This window comes from Beauveria bassiana, assembly GCF_000280675.1.
Source record: "Beauveria bassiana ARSEF 2860 unplaced genomic scaffold BBA_S00036, whole genome shotgun sequence".
NCBI classification, from domain to species: Eukaryota; Fungi; Ascomycota; class Sordariomycetes; order Hypocreales; family Cordycipitaceae; genus Beauveria; species Beauveria bassiana.
The window spans coordinates 13020-28640 of record NW_007930871.1 but is presented as its reverse complement, the minus strand read 5'-3'; the positions used below and the strand labels follow the sequence as shown (position 1 = coordinate 28640).

Here is a 15621-nt window from a genome sequence, read left to right as displayed (position 1 = left end):
AAAGCAAGGCCGCGCGGGGAGATGCAAAGCTGGGGAGGGGTTTCGCACAGACACTGGTTTCATGTAGTGGTGATGTACAAGGTTAAAAATGCAGAGAGCTTGTCAGACGACGATGCACGCAAATAAATTGCGTATGCACAAGTGTCGGTGGCCTTGGAAGAGGCTCGTCTATTCGTCTATTGTTGCTTCGAGCACAGCCTGCCTCTGCCCCGGAGCCAGAGTGGGGCGGGGAAGGCTGCGCTGATCTAGCCAGCCCACAAGTTGGCTGACCCAGCGTCTGTTTCGAATGAGAAATCGCGAGATGCCCTGTGCGTATCAAGTTGATGAAAAATGAGCCAATCGCATCAAAGCTGACAGTGTTTTGCTCTCCGGTCTCATCTTTAGCATCTGTCCCCGCGATGCCGTTGCCGCATACCCAATGAAGGGGGCTCGCTGGAGAGGGTCCTGCCGCAGGCCCGCAGCATCAGTCAGAGCTGAGCGGACTCCGCTGTAAAAGTGAGCTATTCTTAGCAGCACTCACACAGCCTCTGCAATAACGGCCACTGCCTTCAACCGCATCAATATCGGCGACAGGCTAATGATTGATGTCCGGATATGCCATCCTGCACGGAAATGTAGGCAATGACGATCGATCCTACGGGCGTGTCATTCTTCCGTTCCGGACGGCAAACACGTGTGGGGACTTGGTAAAATCTGGTAGTTATACCGCTAAAAACTTGGCAGACAGAGCCTTGTGCTTCTTCACCTTGGACCAACAGTGCCACAGCAGCATTTTCCTTCTAACCAGCGTGAAAGATTTGAGAAGGGACCCCGATATATGCCAATCTGTCGTTTCGAAACACGGCTTCGCCCCTACAGAATATGGCTTCTCAGACTGTGGTTCAACCGCCAGGCGAAGGCTACACTACATCGCCTAGCCACCCCCGCTCCCGTGATGCCGACAGCCTCCGTCCTAAGTGGACGGACCGGGTAGGACACAAAGGCGTCAACTCGCCCGTGGCGCCCAGCGAGCCGGCTGTTTTGCTCGATGCATCTGAAGCGCGTCCAGCCGGGCCTTCTGCCGTCTTTGACGTGATTGAGCCCGTCTTGACGACAGGTGTAAGTGATGGCACGAGGGTCATCATCATCACCCTGTTCATTACTGCAAACCTAGTTCAGGTGAGTGCATTGCCTTGAAAAGTATTCTTTCATACCGTAAAATGGCTGACGATGTATTAAAATTCTTTCAGTTCATCTCCAATTTCATCACCCTTAGCGGTGGCATCACACTTACACACGCCCTCGGCCGAGAGACTGGACCTGGCAAGGCTAACTGGATGGCAGCCTCGTATTCGTTAGTTCCCCTTTTCCTTAATCTACCGCGGAATAAAACAGAGACTATTTCATTTAATTACTTTTTACTAACCCGTCACCTGCTTCTCTTTATAGTATTACACAAAGTACATTTGTTTTAGTCTCTGGTCGGTTAGGCGCCATCTACGGACATCATCGCCTTTCCCTCATCGGCCTGGGCATGTTTGGCATCTTTTCCATCGTGAATGGATTCTGCCGCAGCTTTGCGTCGTTTGTTGCCGTTCGAGCTCTGAGCGGAATCGGTGGCGGCATCTACATGCCTAATGCCATCACGGCGCTGGGGCTGATGGTGCCGCCCGGGCCGACAAGGACTTTGCTGTACGGCATCTTTGCCGCGGCGCCGCCTCTGGGTGGTCTTGTGGGAGCTTTGTTTGCTGGTCTCTGTGCGGAATGGGAGGGAATGTGGAGTTGGACTGTTCTCTTTGGCGCATTGTAGGTTCTCTGGATCACAGGAGAGAGGTTGCAGAAGAGGACAATATGCTGACGCGCGAAACAGGGGTGTCATCTCCGTCGCTAGCTGTATCTTTCTGGCTGTCATTCTACCAGAAGAGCGCCCGGTTGACCCGAAAGGCAAGCTCGACACGTTTGGAGCCTGTCTAGGTCTGTCGGGTTTACTACTCTTCAACATTGCCTGGAGGTAAGTTGTTGGCTCCAGCACGACGACCCTCGGGCTCGTCTACGTTCTCCTAGTCGCTAATTCTCAGCAGTCAAGCGCCTGCTATCGGATGGTCGATGCCCTCTGAAATTGCCATCCTGACTGTGTCGGTTGTTGTCTTTGTCGGCTTCCTATTTTGGGAACACCGTGTTGCCTCGGCGCCCATCATGCCACTCCACATCTTCCGTGCGCCAACGTTTCTCGCCATGATCTTTGTCGTCCTCTTTAGCTACATGTCATTTGGCATTGCCCTGTGGTACTCGATTTCCTGGCAGCAGACCCTGCGACAGCTCTCTGTTCTTCAGATTGCCGTGAACCTGATTCCATTTGGGCTCGGTTCCACCGCCGCCGTCGGCCTTGCCGCCTATCTCCTCCCCCGGGTCGAAGCCAAGCTGGTCATGGCGGTTGGTGTCGTCGCCGTCATCGGCGCCAGCCTTCTCCTTGCCACCATGCCGATGCAGCAGACGTACTGGGCGCAGGTCTTCCCGGCCATGCTGCTGTGCGGCTGCTGCCCCGACTTTGTGTACCTGGCTGCGCAAGTCATTGCCAGCAACAGCGTCACGCGCAAGCACCAGGGCATCGCGAGCAGCCTCGTCGGCACGCTCAACCTGTACGGCATCAGCTTGGGGCTAGGGTTCGCCGGTACGATTGAGGTGGAGGTGGCTAAAAAGTCGAAATCGCCGCTGCTAGGCGCCGCCGCCACCATGGAATCCATCATGTCCGGCTTCAAGGCTGCACTGTACTTTAGCGCGGCCTTGGCAGCCGTCGGCCTGCTTCTGGACTTTGCGTTTGTCAGGGTCCCCAAGGTAGACCGCCAGGGTTGGGGCGATGAAGACGGCGAGGATCCGTCTTTGTGAGCAAATGAGGAGGCGGTGACGCACAAAATACTTGTAAATTTAATTATAAGAGATTTATAAATATATACTTTATTAATAATAAACTAGCTTTTTATATTATTAATTTAGTAATGGTTTTCTAAGTAGCGTAATTCCTTGAACCGTAAGGCTAAAAGGTAAAGATTATCTATAACGTTATTCTAGATCCCCCCCCTTTTTTTTTCATATTTGAGTTGATTTGATTCGCAAAAATGTTGATTTGATTTAGATATATTTGAATCGATTTATTTATTTGCAAGTCTGGTCCCTGCTACTCGATGACTCACTGCGTGACGCTCGATTAAAGTTACGTCTGGAATGCCGTATTGATTTTCTATATAAAAGTTCTGTTGCAACTTTGTGCTTCCAGCTAGGTGGTTCGAAGCCTCTGTATTCCCGCAACTACGCCACTGCCGTGTAGCTGGGGGTCTCGAGCAAAATATAATCCGAAATCTGCAGAGCTTTCCCGCCTCCGTTAAGCTGAACCAACGCCACAGACCGAAAGTCGTCTACGATCCAATCCGGTTCCGCCTCGGCCACCTGCTCAGCGGTATGGCTGGTGGCGAGCGCTACGACCTTGCAGCCGGCCGTCTTTGCGGCGCGGATGCCCGCGGGGCTGTCCTCAAAGACGACGCAACAGCCGGCCGGGCTCTTGTCCATCATCATGGCGGCGAGCTTCTTCATACCAAGCAGGTAACCCGCGGGATCGGGCTTGCCGTCCTCGACCGACTCGGCGGTGACGAGGTGCGGGCAGGCGGGCAGGTCGAGGACGCGTACCCAGCCGTTGAGAAGGGGCAGCGAGGCGGACGTGACAATGGCCCAGGGCAGGCCCGCGGCGGTGACGCTGTCGAGCATCTCGCGTGCGCCGGGAATAACGGTGGCGTCGGAGCCGTGGTTTTCCGGAATGCTCTTTTCGATTTCCGTTGCATCTGTTTGTGCCATGGGGGCGTGTTTGTAGTTTTTTTTTTTTTTTTTTTTTTGATGCATTCGTTTAAAAAAAAAAAACGCGGGAAAGATAGGTTTGAATGAAATGCGTTGGACTCACACTCCATGGTTGCCTTTTCGGGACATATAATCTTGAGCGTGTCAAAGGTTCGGCGGCCGTGAGCCGTTTGCAGAATGACATTGGGGTCGATTCCCAGCTCCTTGCCTATACTGTAGGCGAACACAAGGTCAGTGATTTTTTTTTTTTTTCAAAACTCCTCGGCTGCGATTATGCGTTTTTTTTTTTTTTTGCATACCGCTGCCAGTGTTGAACTACTGCGTTGGTAGAGTCGATAAGTGTGCCGTCCAAGTCGAACAGCAGGGCCTCAAAGGGCACCACCACAGGGGCAGGAGGGGGCCGTGATACCATCATGGCTGATGGCAAGGATAGGAGGAAGTTTCGTAGTCAACTCTGTACATGAACAAGAGAATTAAATCTTGGTTCGATTTACATGGTAGAGCCAATTACCTAATTACCTAGTTGCGTAGGTGCCTAGTTCGTGCAGCAGGGCAGGTAGCATTGCATTTCTATCTGGAGGTGCAGATTTGTGGCTTTGATGTGTACTTCCCGTTCTACTTCCCGTTCAACTACGACGCCGATCCTTGGATCCACTGCTCGATAGTGAGATTTTTATTTTTCACAAGCCAAAGTGCCAAGGTCTGGGATCAGAAATCCTTTTATCATCTGCTTTCAATTCACCCCCTCTTCCCCTCCTCAGTTACGCGTCATGCGGGAATAGAAAACAAGACCGGGCCCTAGCTTATACTGTATTAGCCCCACCCCCATTCAACTTATCCAATCCTAAATCCTCGAAGGTTCGAGCCCTGTTTGTAATCGCCGCATCTGCTTCAGCTCCTGCGCCACCTTCCTGGCGCCGACAATGGCGAAGCAGGCTGCCGTCAGTGTGGGATTGGTGGCGTTCTGCGTAGGAATCACGCCGCAGCCGCCGACAAAGAGGTTCTCAATTCGCCAGACCTTGGAGTGCCTGTCGACGACGGATGTTCCGTCGTCGACAGGGCTCGCGCGGGTCGTGCCGCAGATGTGGAGCGCGGCGCCGGGCGGGATGAAGCGTGGCTCCTGTCCCGGGATGAACCCGCCCAGGCTCGTGGCGATGCGCACCATGCTGTGTGATTTGGGGGTCCTTTGTTAGCTGCAAATGAAAAAAAAAAAAAGAGTAGCCTAGTAATAGATGATTTGGTTGATTTGGAAAATATTGTATATATGAATTTCATTACGTACTCGGTCATCATGTCCCGGGAGCGCTGCACGTCTTGCTCGCCAGGCTGAAAGTGAAAGGTCGGCTAAACCCCCTTGTGTGTGAGTGAGTTTCCCTCGAGTCTTGTCAGGTCGGGAGATGGATGGCCTTGACCATACCTGAGGCATGCCAAAAATATCTGAAATCTTGTCCGAAAACTTGACGCAGTTATGATGGGCAATCTCGACATGGGTAAAGAAGCGCAGGTCAAGAATCAAGCGCTGGTCAATGTCGCGCGGCACAGAGCCGTAGCCAAAGGCGTCTCGGTGAATTTGAGTATGCCATGGGCGAGCGAGCGTCATTGGGGTCGTCAACTGTATCGACATCTGGTTAGTCATTTTGTTTGCAATGACATGAGGCAAATTACAGCTAGAAGCCGGCGTTGTCTGCCCATGTACCTGTGGATCAGGATCGTTGAAAGGGATGCCAAGTGCATCGTTGGGGAACGACTTCTTGTGCTTCTTGTGGGCAGGATCGTCGGGATTGGGCTGCAAGAGGTCTGCGTTTAGCCTGATTTGACACAGGCTCACGATTTGCTCCGTCAGATAATGGCCCTGCTGCGAGTCAGTGCCCCCCGTCTCGTGCCGTGCCGTGTCACCGCTGGGATCATCCATCAAACATACTAGGGCAGGATAACCGTTGTCGGGTCTGATTCCTGAGCGGAACAAGATGCCGGCGCTGAGAACAGCCCCTGCAGTAATGACAAACTTCTTTGCCTTGACAAGCAAAATACTGTTTTCAACTAAATTCTTTAGCTCGGCAGCAACAACTCGTCCTTGGGCAAAGTCAATGTGCAGTCTTGTACAGCAGTATTGCGATTTAACTTGAAAGTTGTTTTGGCCAGGGCTCGGCTGCGCCAAGTCGCCAAGGATGGTAGCAGTCGAGGTCCATTCGACATATTCGGGGTTGGATTCATTCGGCTGGCAGCCCAGAGGCATTCCCTTGAACTCTCTGTTAGGGAAGCTCTGACGAAGCTTCTTTTGGAGTATTTTTTGCCTCATGGAGTGATCAAAGGCATGTTCAGTGGTGTGGAAGAGAGCTCTGGCTTCATGGTATAGCTGCTGCCATTCCTTGTCAGAGAAAATGTCTGATCGTTCCAAGATGGGGTGTTGTTCTGGAGTGCAGCATGTCCAGTAGTTGCCCATCCCGCCAACTTCTCGTATAGCGACGGCAGCGGGGAGATTCTCATGAATGGCTTGATCTGGGTTGTGGTGAATGGGGTTGGGCAAGTCTCTGTGACGGCAAGAAAGAACAGTATGAGTGAATGATTGGCCCTGAAATGAGTTGGTCAGCAAGGGATTGCTCACGAATTCTTGGGCCAGCTTAGCGGATCGAGGTGCTGCGAGGCTGCGCTGCAAGGCACTGACAATGGGCTCCAAGCCCCCTAGTGAAGGCAAGTCAGCTTGTGCAGGGCAATCGATGGACTCGAGAAAGTACCTGAATAGATCTGTGTAGAACAATATGAGCTCAGATGAACGAGTGGGAGGCTTGGGCGAACTGAACTGCTTACTGACCTTTCAAATCGAGCTAGATCCCTTTGGACGGCGACGCTATTCTTCCTGTGGCTGCCAATCAAGGGAGAAGCACTGAATGCTCAACATTGGGCAAGATACTTGAGAGCTTGTATAATGACATAACTTACTGCTCGCCAATGTCAACCATTAAAATCCTGACGTCTTGAATGGCGTCCGAGATTGTGCGGGCATACACGGCCCCGATTAGCCCCGAACCGACGACAAGAACGTCGGTATGGACAACCTTTTGACCCCCAGCCGCGTGTTCAAAACCCATTTTCATCATTCCAGTTGATAAAAGCCAGTATAAAAGGGGAAAAAATAAAGTGCAGGTACAGCAATAAGGCTCGGGAGAGGGAGAAAAGAGCTATACATGTCGAAGGGTTTAAATCGGCCAAGGGAGCCATGTCATTTGTCAAAAGGGGCAATTATTGGCGAATGAATGGTACGTAATTCGGCCGAGAGATTATTCATCTGCTTAGCCGCATCCTCTCTGATGGACGCACAAAGCAAGTTTTACGTGGCATTTTAGGAAGTCCGTTGGGAAGGAGGAGGAGGATGCGAGGTCCACGGGCAATGCAAAATCCCTGCAGTCACCAAGATTTTCTGCAATAACATGCCTTTGCTGTAATAAAAGGCAATCTAAAAATAAGCCTCAAGTAAAATTAGAAGCCAATGGAAGAAGAGTGTGTGTGTGCTTTGCAGTAACTGACGGAGCAGATAAGCCGTGGAAGTAAATCTGGAAGGCACAGATTAATTAGTCTGCAGCCTAGTCGAAAAGCACCAACACTGCGCAGATGGTGTGGTCGGAAGTGACCTCATGCTGCATCATCAAGATGGAAGCTGATTATCCATCATTTTAATGACATTTTTCAACTTGCTCTTTTGTGCTACCGGTGGACCTTTAAACGGGCTGTGGTTGCACTTCTTTCTGATCGAACCCCCAATTTAAATCACTAGATTTTAATTTTGCATTCATCTTGTTCATCTTGTCCTTCTTTTTCTTTTATACCAAAACTTTACAAATGCCCAAATGACAATTTGTTCAGTTTCGGACAATATCCATCGGCTGGACGGTGTTCACCACTGGTCCGATCAGTACGGCAACCATGGCACCGAGCTTGTCACGCATCACGAAATCGCGGCCCGGATGATTCAGACCCCAGGACTTTTTGGCCCCTCATCAATGAGAGAAGGGGGTGCATGCGAGCTTGCAAAATACTTTGATACGGGATCATCAAAAGTCAGACGATCCCTCTGCGTCATCATTGACGGGAAACTGCCCCAAAAACGAAGAGATGAAATCACTCGCTACTTTGAGCACTATGAGAGCAAAGGGGTGATAGAAGGACATATTAATGTGGTCATGACGGTAAATGACGGTGAAAAGAATTTCAAAGCCGTCTCCAAAATTATCCTCGCCGCGAAAAAGGTTGGCCTGAAGAGACGAGACTTGTTTGTCGCTATTGGCAGTCAGCCTCTGGCCGATCTTGTCGGCTTCGCTGCCGGCACATATCGCCGCTCAACACCCTGGATCCTCATCTCGACCGACATTCTCGGCACCGTCCGGTCATCTCTATCAACCAATAGTCTTTCGATTGACTACAACGCCGAGACCGGTGTGCGGCACAATCGGCTCCTATCATTTGTGCATCCGCCGTTGGTCGGCTTCTACGATCCGAGAGACGTGTGCTCAGCTGAGCCCGGCGATATGCGTAGAGGCATGGCGGAGCTGATCAGACTTGGCGTTTTGGAGAATGGAGAGCTGCTGTCGTATATTGAAGCCAACGCAGCGGCAATAGTACCCAGTGCTGATGATGATGGCGTCGCCGGACATGAGCTGGTGCAGGCAGTCGAGATGGCCATTGACACACTGGCTCGTCGGCAATACCCCGTCGACATGGCGGAAAAGCACATCAAGATCTTGTCTTTGGGACTGGGCAGCGAAACTGTGTCGGTACTGCAGCAACTCCTCGACAGCCATGATGAAGACGCCGAGTTCATGGTTACCGGCGCCGCCTTTATGGCGGCCCTGTCGGTTGTCAAGGGCAGTCTCAAACACGGCGACTTGAAAAGGTACATCGACGTCATGGTGAAGCTGAGGTTCCGTGTATTTCACCATGGAATGCAATCACCGTCCTTTTGGTCCGTCTTTGTCGAGGAAACGAGGGACCGTGGATCCTCCCTCGTCATCCCTGCTGGCGGCGGCGGGACGTATGACTTTTTGTCCTTGTCCGAGGTGCTCGCTCATGACGTGCAAGACGCAGTCTATCTGCTGCAGTGTTTCTGCCTGTTCTCCAGCGCCAATGGTAATTCTGCCGCCAGAAGCGTGGGCTTTACAGCTCCCATCACCACGCGTCCGAAGCTGCGCGAGCAAAGGGCAGCAACGCGCATCTCATACCATGTTGCCACAACTCCCAATCTTTTCGACGCCAACAACCCAACGCTGATCCAAAGCTACTGCGTGGACAAGGAATATACATCTTGCCCCGGCGCCCCCAAGAAACGGGCTTTGATCGTCGTCGACCGCAACATTGGGGAGGCGGCCCTGGCAAAGACCCGGGCGTACTTCAAGGCCCACGCTGCGTCCCTCGACGACTTTACCTTTCACGAGGTCAATGTTTCGAGCGTGGCAAAGGACATGACGGCCACCTTTGAGATTGTCGAGGCAGCCATCAACTTTGGCATTTCGCCCAACGACGTCTTCATCGTCATTGGAGGAGGCACAATCATGGACGTCATTGGCTTCGTGGCGGCCATGTTCAAGAATGGCGTCCCATACGTGCGTATTGCTACTACGCTCGTTGGCATGATTGACGCAGGAATCGGCGCCAAGGTCGGTGTCAATTTCCATCACCACAAGAACCTGGTCGGCCGCTACTATGCTCCTCTGGCCTGTCTGAATGATCCTGCCGCGTTCCTGCCCACGCTGCCCAAGCGCGACTTTGCGTGCGGACTGGCCGAGGCCGTTAAAATGGCCCTCATCAAGAGCCCCAGGCTGTTTGAGGTGGTTGAAAAGTACCACGGCACTCTGACGCAAAACGAACATACGCCCGAGGTTCTGCAGATTGCTATCCAGACCATGCTGGAGGAGCTACAGCCAAACCTCCATGAAACGAGTCTGGTGCGATTAGTCGATTTTGGCCATGAATTCGGGCACATTATCGAGTCGCTTGCCCAGTATGAGCTTCCTCATGGCGAATGCGTCTCCATTGGCATGTCCATCTCCTCACATCTGGCCCATGTCAAGGGCAGGCTGTCCTACGCCGAGCTCGAGGCGATACTCGACTGCCTCTTGTCGCTCGGCCTGCCCGTCTACACGACCGAGCACGACTGCTGCAGCGGCCGGACTCTGTGGGCCAAGATCAGCACCGAGGGAATCGAGCACAAGGATGGAAAGCTGCTCCTCGCCATTCCGGAAAAGATTGGAACGGGTGCCTTTATCGATGAAATTCTGGACATTAGTGCCGACATGGTGGAAAAGACGATGGGTTTCCTGCAAGAGTATCAAGGCGCCCGTGGCAGAGCTGCTGCGACCACGAATGGCAGTGTCCAGCCCATGGACCAGGTCGTCACTGTCATTGGTGCTTCGGGTAACATTGGAGCATCTTTGGTGCAGCAACTGGTACAAATTGGCCTTGAAGTCAAGAGCATGGTTCGTCCCGAATCCGTCGACAAGCTGCTGCAGCGACTCGACGGCAGCCTGGAGACGCACAGCGTCGTCGCAGGTGATTTCATGGACTTGGTCAACCTGGAAAAGACCATTGGAGAGTCTACAGTCATATTCAACACGGTAGGCGTGGTTACTCTAAAGTCTCGTCCCGAAGACTACGCCAAGGTCATTGCTGTCAACGGCTTTGCCCAAGGAGTCATTGCACACCTGGCCCGACGGATGCACAAAGACAAGGACCTCAAGATTATTTTCCCTTCCACTCAGCGTGTCCACATCATTGGAAAGAACACTGATGCCACGGCATGGATTCGCAATGCCAAGTCTGCCTTTGAGCGCTGTTGCGCCAGCTGCTTGGCCGCTGCCAATGTCTTGGCCGCACTGGAGCTCTTTTCGCAGACGCTGCTGGCCCTCTGCCCGGTTCCTCAGGGCGTCAATGTCTATGAGCTCTCCAAGCTTCTGGGCGAAAGTTTCGTCGCCGACATGCCGCGAGGCGTATCGCTGCGCATCTCCGGCGTCTACGGTCCCGGGTTCACCGGGGGATTCGTGCACCGCGCCCTGAGCCCCAAATCGCAGCACAGCGTGGAGGCGGTGGCGGAGAAGCGAGACTTTATCTTTGTCGACGATTTGATAGACATTCTACTAAAGATGATTGCTTCTCCCGTTGATGAAAGTGCCCGACGAGAGTTTGACGTGGCTTCGGGCGAGAGCGTCGACTTGGAGCATCTGTGGAACATGGCGCGCGGAATCCTTGGCGATGATGCGACAGTCACTTTCACAGAGAGCGCGACCAATGACGTATTTGTGCTCGATACCGCCACGGCCGAGAAGCTGCTAGCGAGACCATTCACAACTTTGCAGGCAGGGCTGCAAAAGACGATGAGCAGCCTGCTTGGATCCAACACCAGCGAGTCTTCTTCGGCCCTGGGAAGCCCCTGGAACATGGCAACGAGAAGCAGCTCGGCCAGCACGCCCGGCGAGCCAGTGTCGCCGCCGCGGGGTCTCGCGCCCGTTCCAAACAGCATCGTTTTTGATGTGGGCTCGACAACGTTGCGGATTGCCGTGCTCAGTCTCGACGGGCTTCCGCTCGGCACGCCTGTCCGAGTGCCGAGCCCTAGCCGTCAATCCCACCCCGGCTTGCCGACCGAGATGCTGCAAAAGAAGCTGCTCGAGGAGATTGCCGCCCGCGTCGATTCGGCCAAGGCTGAATATCCAGACGACGCCCTGGAAGAGGTTGGCATTTCTCTGGGGGCCGTGGTGGACAGGGCTGGCATTGTCCAAGATGCGAGTATACTATGGGGCGAGCCTGCCTGCGGATACAATCTTTTGCAGGCGTTGAAGATGCAGATTCCCGGCATGCGATTCACCATTCTCAACGACATCTCTGCTGCTGCCTGGCGCTACCACACCGAGGGACGCTTCTGTCTCATCACGGTAAGCTCCGGGCTCAGCAACAAGGTCATGAACCTCGACTTGCAGAATCCAGACCGCTTAGACACGGGCCCGCAGGGGATTGGTGGTGAGATGGGCCACGTTGTCGTCGAGCCGCAGGCGACCAATCTACTTATCCAACGGGCCATGGAAAGGCAACAGTTGCAGTACAGTAGATTCAAGAGCTCTGTGCTGTCCATTCTCAGCCATGGCTCAATGGCAAAGGTCACTCACCATGTTCTCCGCCAGGCGCTCCAAGAGGAGGATCCTCTGGCCTTGGAGCTGGCTCGCGCAGGTAACATCCCAGTCTGCCCTTGCGGCAACGTTGGTGACTTGTGCTCGCTAAGCTCCGGCCGTGCCGCTCTCAAATATGCCCAGAGTCTAGCGTCTGAAGGAACCTATAGCGACGTACCGCGGGAGATTGACGACGCTTGGCTGCAAGAGGCCATTGCCTCGAAACATGCGCTCGGCGTGAAGACGTTGAACCATGTCACGTACCCGGTCGCCCTGAGAATTGTGCAGCTGGCGGCCGACATTGGGCTTGACAAGTTCATCATTGTAGGCGGGTTCGTGACCAAGACGGCCAGAAATGCATATATCCCGGCCCTACAGAGTCACTTGCTGCAACTCATTCACAAGTCGGCCTATTTTAGCCACTGGACGGAAGAAAAGGTGCGCAGCATGGTCAAGGCGGGTGTCGATGACGACAATGACAGTCTTTTCGGTGCTGGACAGTACATTCAAAGTCAAAAAAGGGATTACCTTGCGGTCGAAAAGGTGGTAGGCCAGCCGAAGCTAGTGACGACGCAGCGGAAAATGCTGCAGTGCGGCGCCAAGGAATTCGTGGTCAAGATTGTCTTTTCTGGCATCTGCACCACCGACATGCAAATCGTCGACGGTACGCGCGGACTGGAGCCTGGCGTTCTCGGCCATGAAGGCATCTGCCAAGTCATGCAAGTCGGAAAAGACGTCAAGGGCGTCGAGATTGGCGAGATGATTGTCCTCAACCCCAACAATCCGCTCGACGACCACTCCAAGCTCGGTCACAACTTTGACGGCGTCTTTCAGGAGTATCTCAAGATTGGCCAAGAATCGATTCAACGAAGGCAGATTCTGTCTCTGGGGCGATCAGTCGTCCCGCCAGTCTACACTCTGATTGAGCCGCTGAGCTGCGTGGTGGCTGCCCAATGTCGCATCCGCGATGGCGTCGTGGGGAAGAATGTCGTCGTCATTGGTGCCGGGATGATGGGGCTCATGTTTGTGCTCATGAACCAAAAGATGGGCGCTCGCAACGTCTTTCTCGCCAATCGCTCCCGGACTCGTCTGGATTTCGCGACGTCGAGGGGCATCGTGGCCGAGGAGGCTACCTTTGTCATGGACCACGCCGCGTTTTCGCCCGCCTCCAAAATCTCCAGAGTCGGTGGCGCTGATGTCATCATCATTGCTGTCTCCTCTGGCCAAGGAAGAGCGGCCACTGAGCTAGCCATGGAGCAAATCAACAGCGGCGGATGCATCTACCTCTTTGCCGGGTTTCAGCCTGGGGACACCATCACCACGGACGACGCAAACCAAAATGTCGACGCGTGGGCGATTCGAACAGACTGGAAGCATGAGCAGGTATCGATGCGAGGGAAACCTTTGACCCTGTCTGGCCACCGCGGAAGTCGTGTCCATGACCTCGAGCAGGCATCAGACCAGATTCGACAGCACGAGCTCGCCTTTAGCAAGCTGCTGAGCCACGTCATTTCGCTGGATGCACTTCCGGACGCGATGCAGAGCCTGTTATCATCCAACAGCGAGATTCGAGGTAGAGTGCCCAGGCGCGTCGTCATCGATCACGCTGCTCCACGACAGACGCTTGAGCCGTACGAAGAAACGCCGCTGCGACATCTCTACGAGGCGACGAGGAAGCCCAAAAAGGACATTAGCAAGGGCAACATTTTTCGCGACATTGGTTTTGACGGAGAGAGATCGATGCTTGGCTGGGTTCTGCCCCCTCCCTGGGCAGCTGTCCGCAAAGAAATCCAGGCTGTCGTTGACCTGGACTTCGTCGACTCGGCGGAATTCTTCATCTGGGTCGGAACCGGGTCATGGTCGTTTGCGCTCGAGGCACTGCAGCATGTCGTCGTGCCACGCAGCACCGGCGCTACTACATTCCTCGTGCTCAACAGCCTGGATCCAGCCGCTCTGGCCGGGGTGCTGCGACGGATCGAGGGCCGGCTCTCCCGGGTCGTCTGCGTCGGCATCTCGCAGTCGGGCTCGACGCTCGAGACGACGATGCTGATGGATACGCTGCGCGGATGCTTTGAACAGGCCAAGCTCGACCACCACGAGCATTTTTTGTGGCTGACGGACATTGGCGGTCCGTCCAAAATCCACGTGACGGGCGAGGTGACGATTCGGTCCTCGACCACCACCACGCACGACTGGTCCAAAACGCACATGGTGCCTTTGACAGTCAATAACCATGGAGATATCAATGCTTTGTTTTGTTCGCCGCATTCCATGGCCACGCTTTTGCCATTGTTCATCTTGCTCGGCAAGGACTGGAAGCGGATGCAGACTGTCTTCGAGCAGTACGTGTCTCTCCGGCCACATATTGCCGAGAAGGTACTTCAAGACACGCAGAGTGTGGCCTTTGCTTTGTTTGAGACTATCTGGGCCGTCTTTGACAAGGACCTTGGCTCTGCCGCAGACAAGCTGGCAATCCAGCTGGTAGAACAGGGACTTGGCTCAAAACTGAGCGGCTTCAACCCTAGGCTTGAGGTGTCTACTACGCCTACCACCAGAGCCGGATCGGACGCTGCCACCACCTTGGATTTTTCCAGAATGCCTGGGAGCACACGCCCGGTCACCAAGCTCATGCTGACAATGTACGGTCTCTCCATCTTTGTGGCCGCCATGGCCTACCACCGCGGCATCAATTTCGTGACCCATCCCAACGTCGATTTCTACAAGCGCCGCGCAAAACAGCTAGCCCAAGCCAAGAAGAATGCCGTCTCTATTCAATCAACTGTCGAGGATGTTTGCGCCGCGACCGTCGCCTACGTACAACAAGCACACCCAAAACTCCGTCGCGTCAACCTTCTCTATTACTGCCACGAGTGGTTCTACGACGGCAGCGCGATTCTAGATGCTCTCATGCGTCAGCTCCACAAATCAGGATTCGAGGATATTCCGATTTGCTTGGCTCAAGGAGAAGAATGGAACCACTCTAGATTTCAAGGCGCGATGCAGGCTGAAGATGCTCTGCACGTCGTGGTGGGCTTTGAGTATGGGGCCTTCCCAGCAGTACACGGCGTCTCGGACGAAGCCATGCGAGCCAACTTTCAGATGCTACAGTCGATTGCTCGAGCAACGCATGAGGTGCTTTGTTCGCGATCCTTGTATTTCAAGCTGCTTATTTGATTTTTCTAAATAATATCGTCTGCTGCAAGTTTCGGTAGAGCGTGTAGGAGTTTGCTTGTTGTATGAATGGCAAATAGGTAGTACTTAAGACAACAACTGTAAAGATGGAATGTGATTATGAACTGTAATGTACATGAAGAAATGTTGGTATAATGAAATCTGAGTTTTTTAAATGTTCCATGGCCGGTGTATTGACGCTGCTGGTAGACAAGAAATGCAAGCGATTTCCAAGTATTAGAGCCTCAGCCTAGGTGACAAAAGCACGCTCTGTACCCTATTATACACCTGGAAGAAAAGATTATTATTTGCCAAAAAAAGAAAAAGAAAAAAAGCCGTAATATGAGCGTAATTTGTGCTAGTACCGTAGTTCTCGTCTTAGATAGCACCGTAGACTCACTCAGCCCTTCTTTTATACTCTACGTTTCGTAACAATGTACGCGTCAACTGCACCCCTCCCGCCCTCTAAACATAGGCG

General features: G+C 53.3%; 4 protein-coding genes across 4 annotated transcripts; 2 read left to right on the top strand and 2 right to left on the bottom strand.

Moving 5' to 3' along the window:
• Window positions 1-861: 861 nt before the first annotated feature.
• BBA_08536 (efflux pump antibiotic resistance protein) lies at window positions 862-2865 on the top strand (the record flags this gene model as incomplete). Its single annotated transcript, XM_008603633.1, has 5 exons — window positions 862-1158; window positions 1230-1333; window positions 1429-1785; window positions 1850-1990; window positions 2061-2865. 5 exons carry the CDS (start codon window positions 862-864, stop codon window positions 2863-2865), a joined length of 1704 nt encoding a protein of 567 aa, XP_008601855.1.
• A 420-nt stretch (window positions 2866-3285) lies between these two features.
• Window positions 3286-4237, bottom strand: BBA_08535 (haloacid dehalogenase-like hydrolase; the record flags this gene model as incomplete). Its single annotated transcript, XM_008603632.1, has 3 exons — window positions 3286-3812; window positions 3929-4038; window positions 4125-4237. The coding sequence occupies 3 exons, from the start codon at window positions 4235-4237 to the stop codon at window positions 3286-3288; spliced, it is 750 nt and encodes a 249-aa protein (XP_008601854.1).
• A 432-nt stretch (window positions 4238-4669) lies between these two features.
• BBA_08534 (pyranose 2-oxidase) lies at window positions 4670-6914 on the bottom strand (the record flags this gene model as incomplete). Its single annotated transcript, XM_008603631.1, has 7 exons — window positions 4670-4991; window positions 5108-5169; window positions 5243-5437; window positions 5522-6507; window positions 6561-6570; window positions 6634-6688; window positions 6766-6914. 7 exons carry the CDS (start codon window positions 6912-6914, stop codon window positions 4670-4672), a joined length of 1779 nt encoding a protein of 592 aa, XP_008601853.1.
• A 756-nt stretch (window positions 6915-7670) lies between these two features.
• On the top strand, window positions 7671-15146 carry BBA_08533 (valiolone synthase ValA; the record flags this gene model as incomplete). The annotated part of the gene is made up of 1 exon (XM_008603630.1): window positions 7671-15146. The coding sequence occupies one exon, from the start codon at window positions 7671-7673 to the stop codon at window positions 15144-15146; it is 7476 nt and encodes a 2491-aa protein (XP_008601852.1).
• Window positions 15147-15621: the final 475 nt, after the last annotated feature.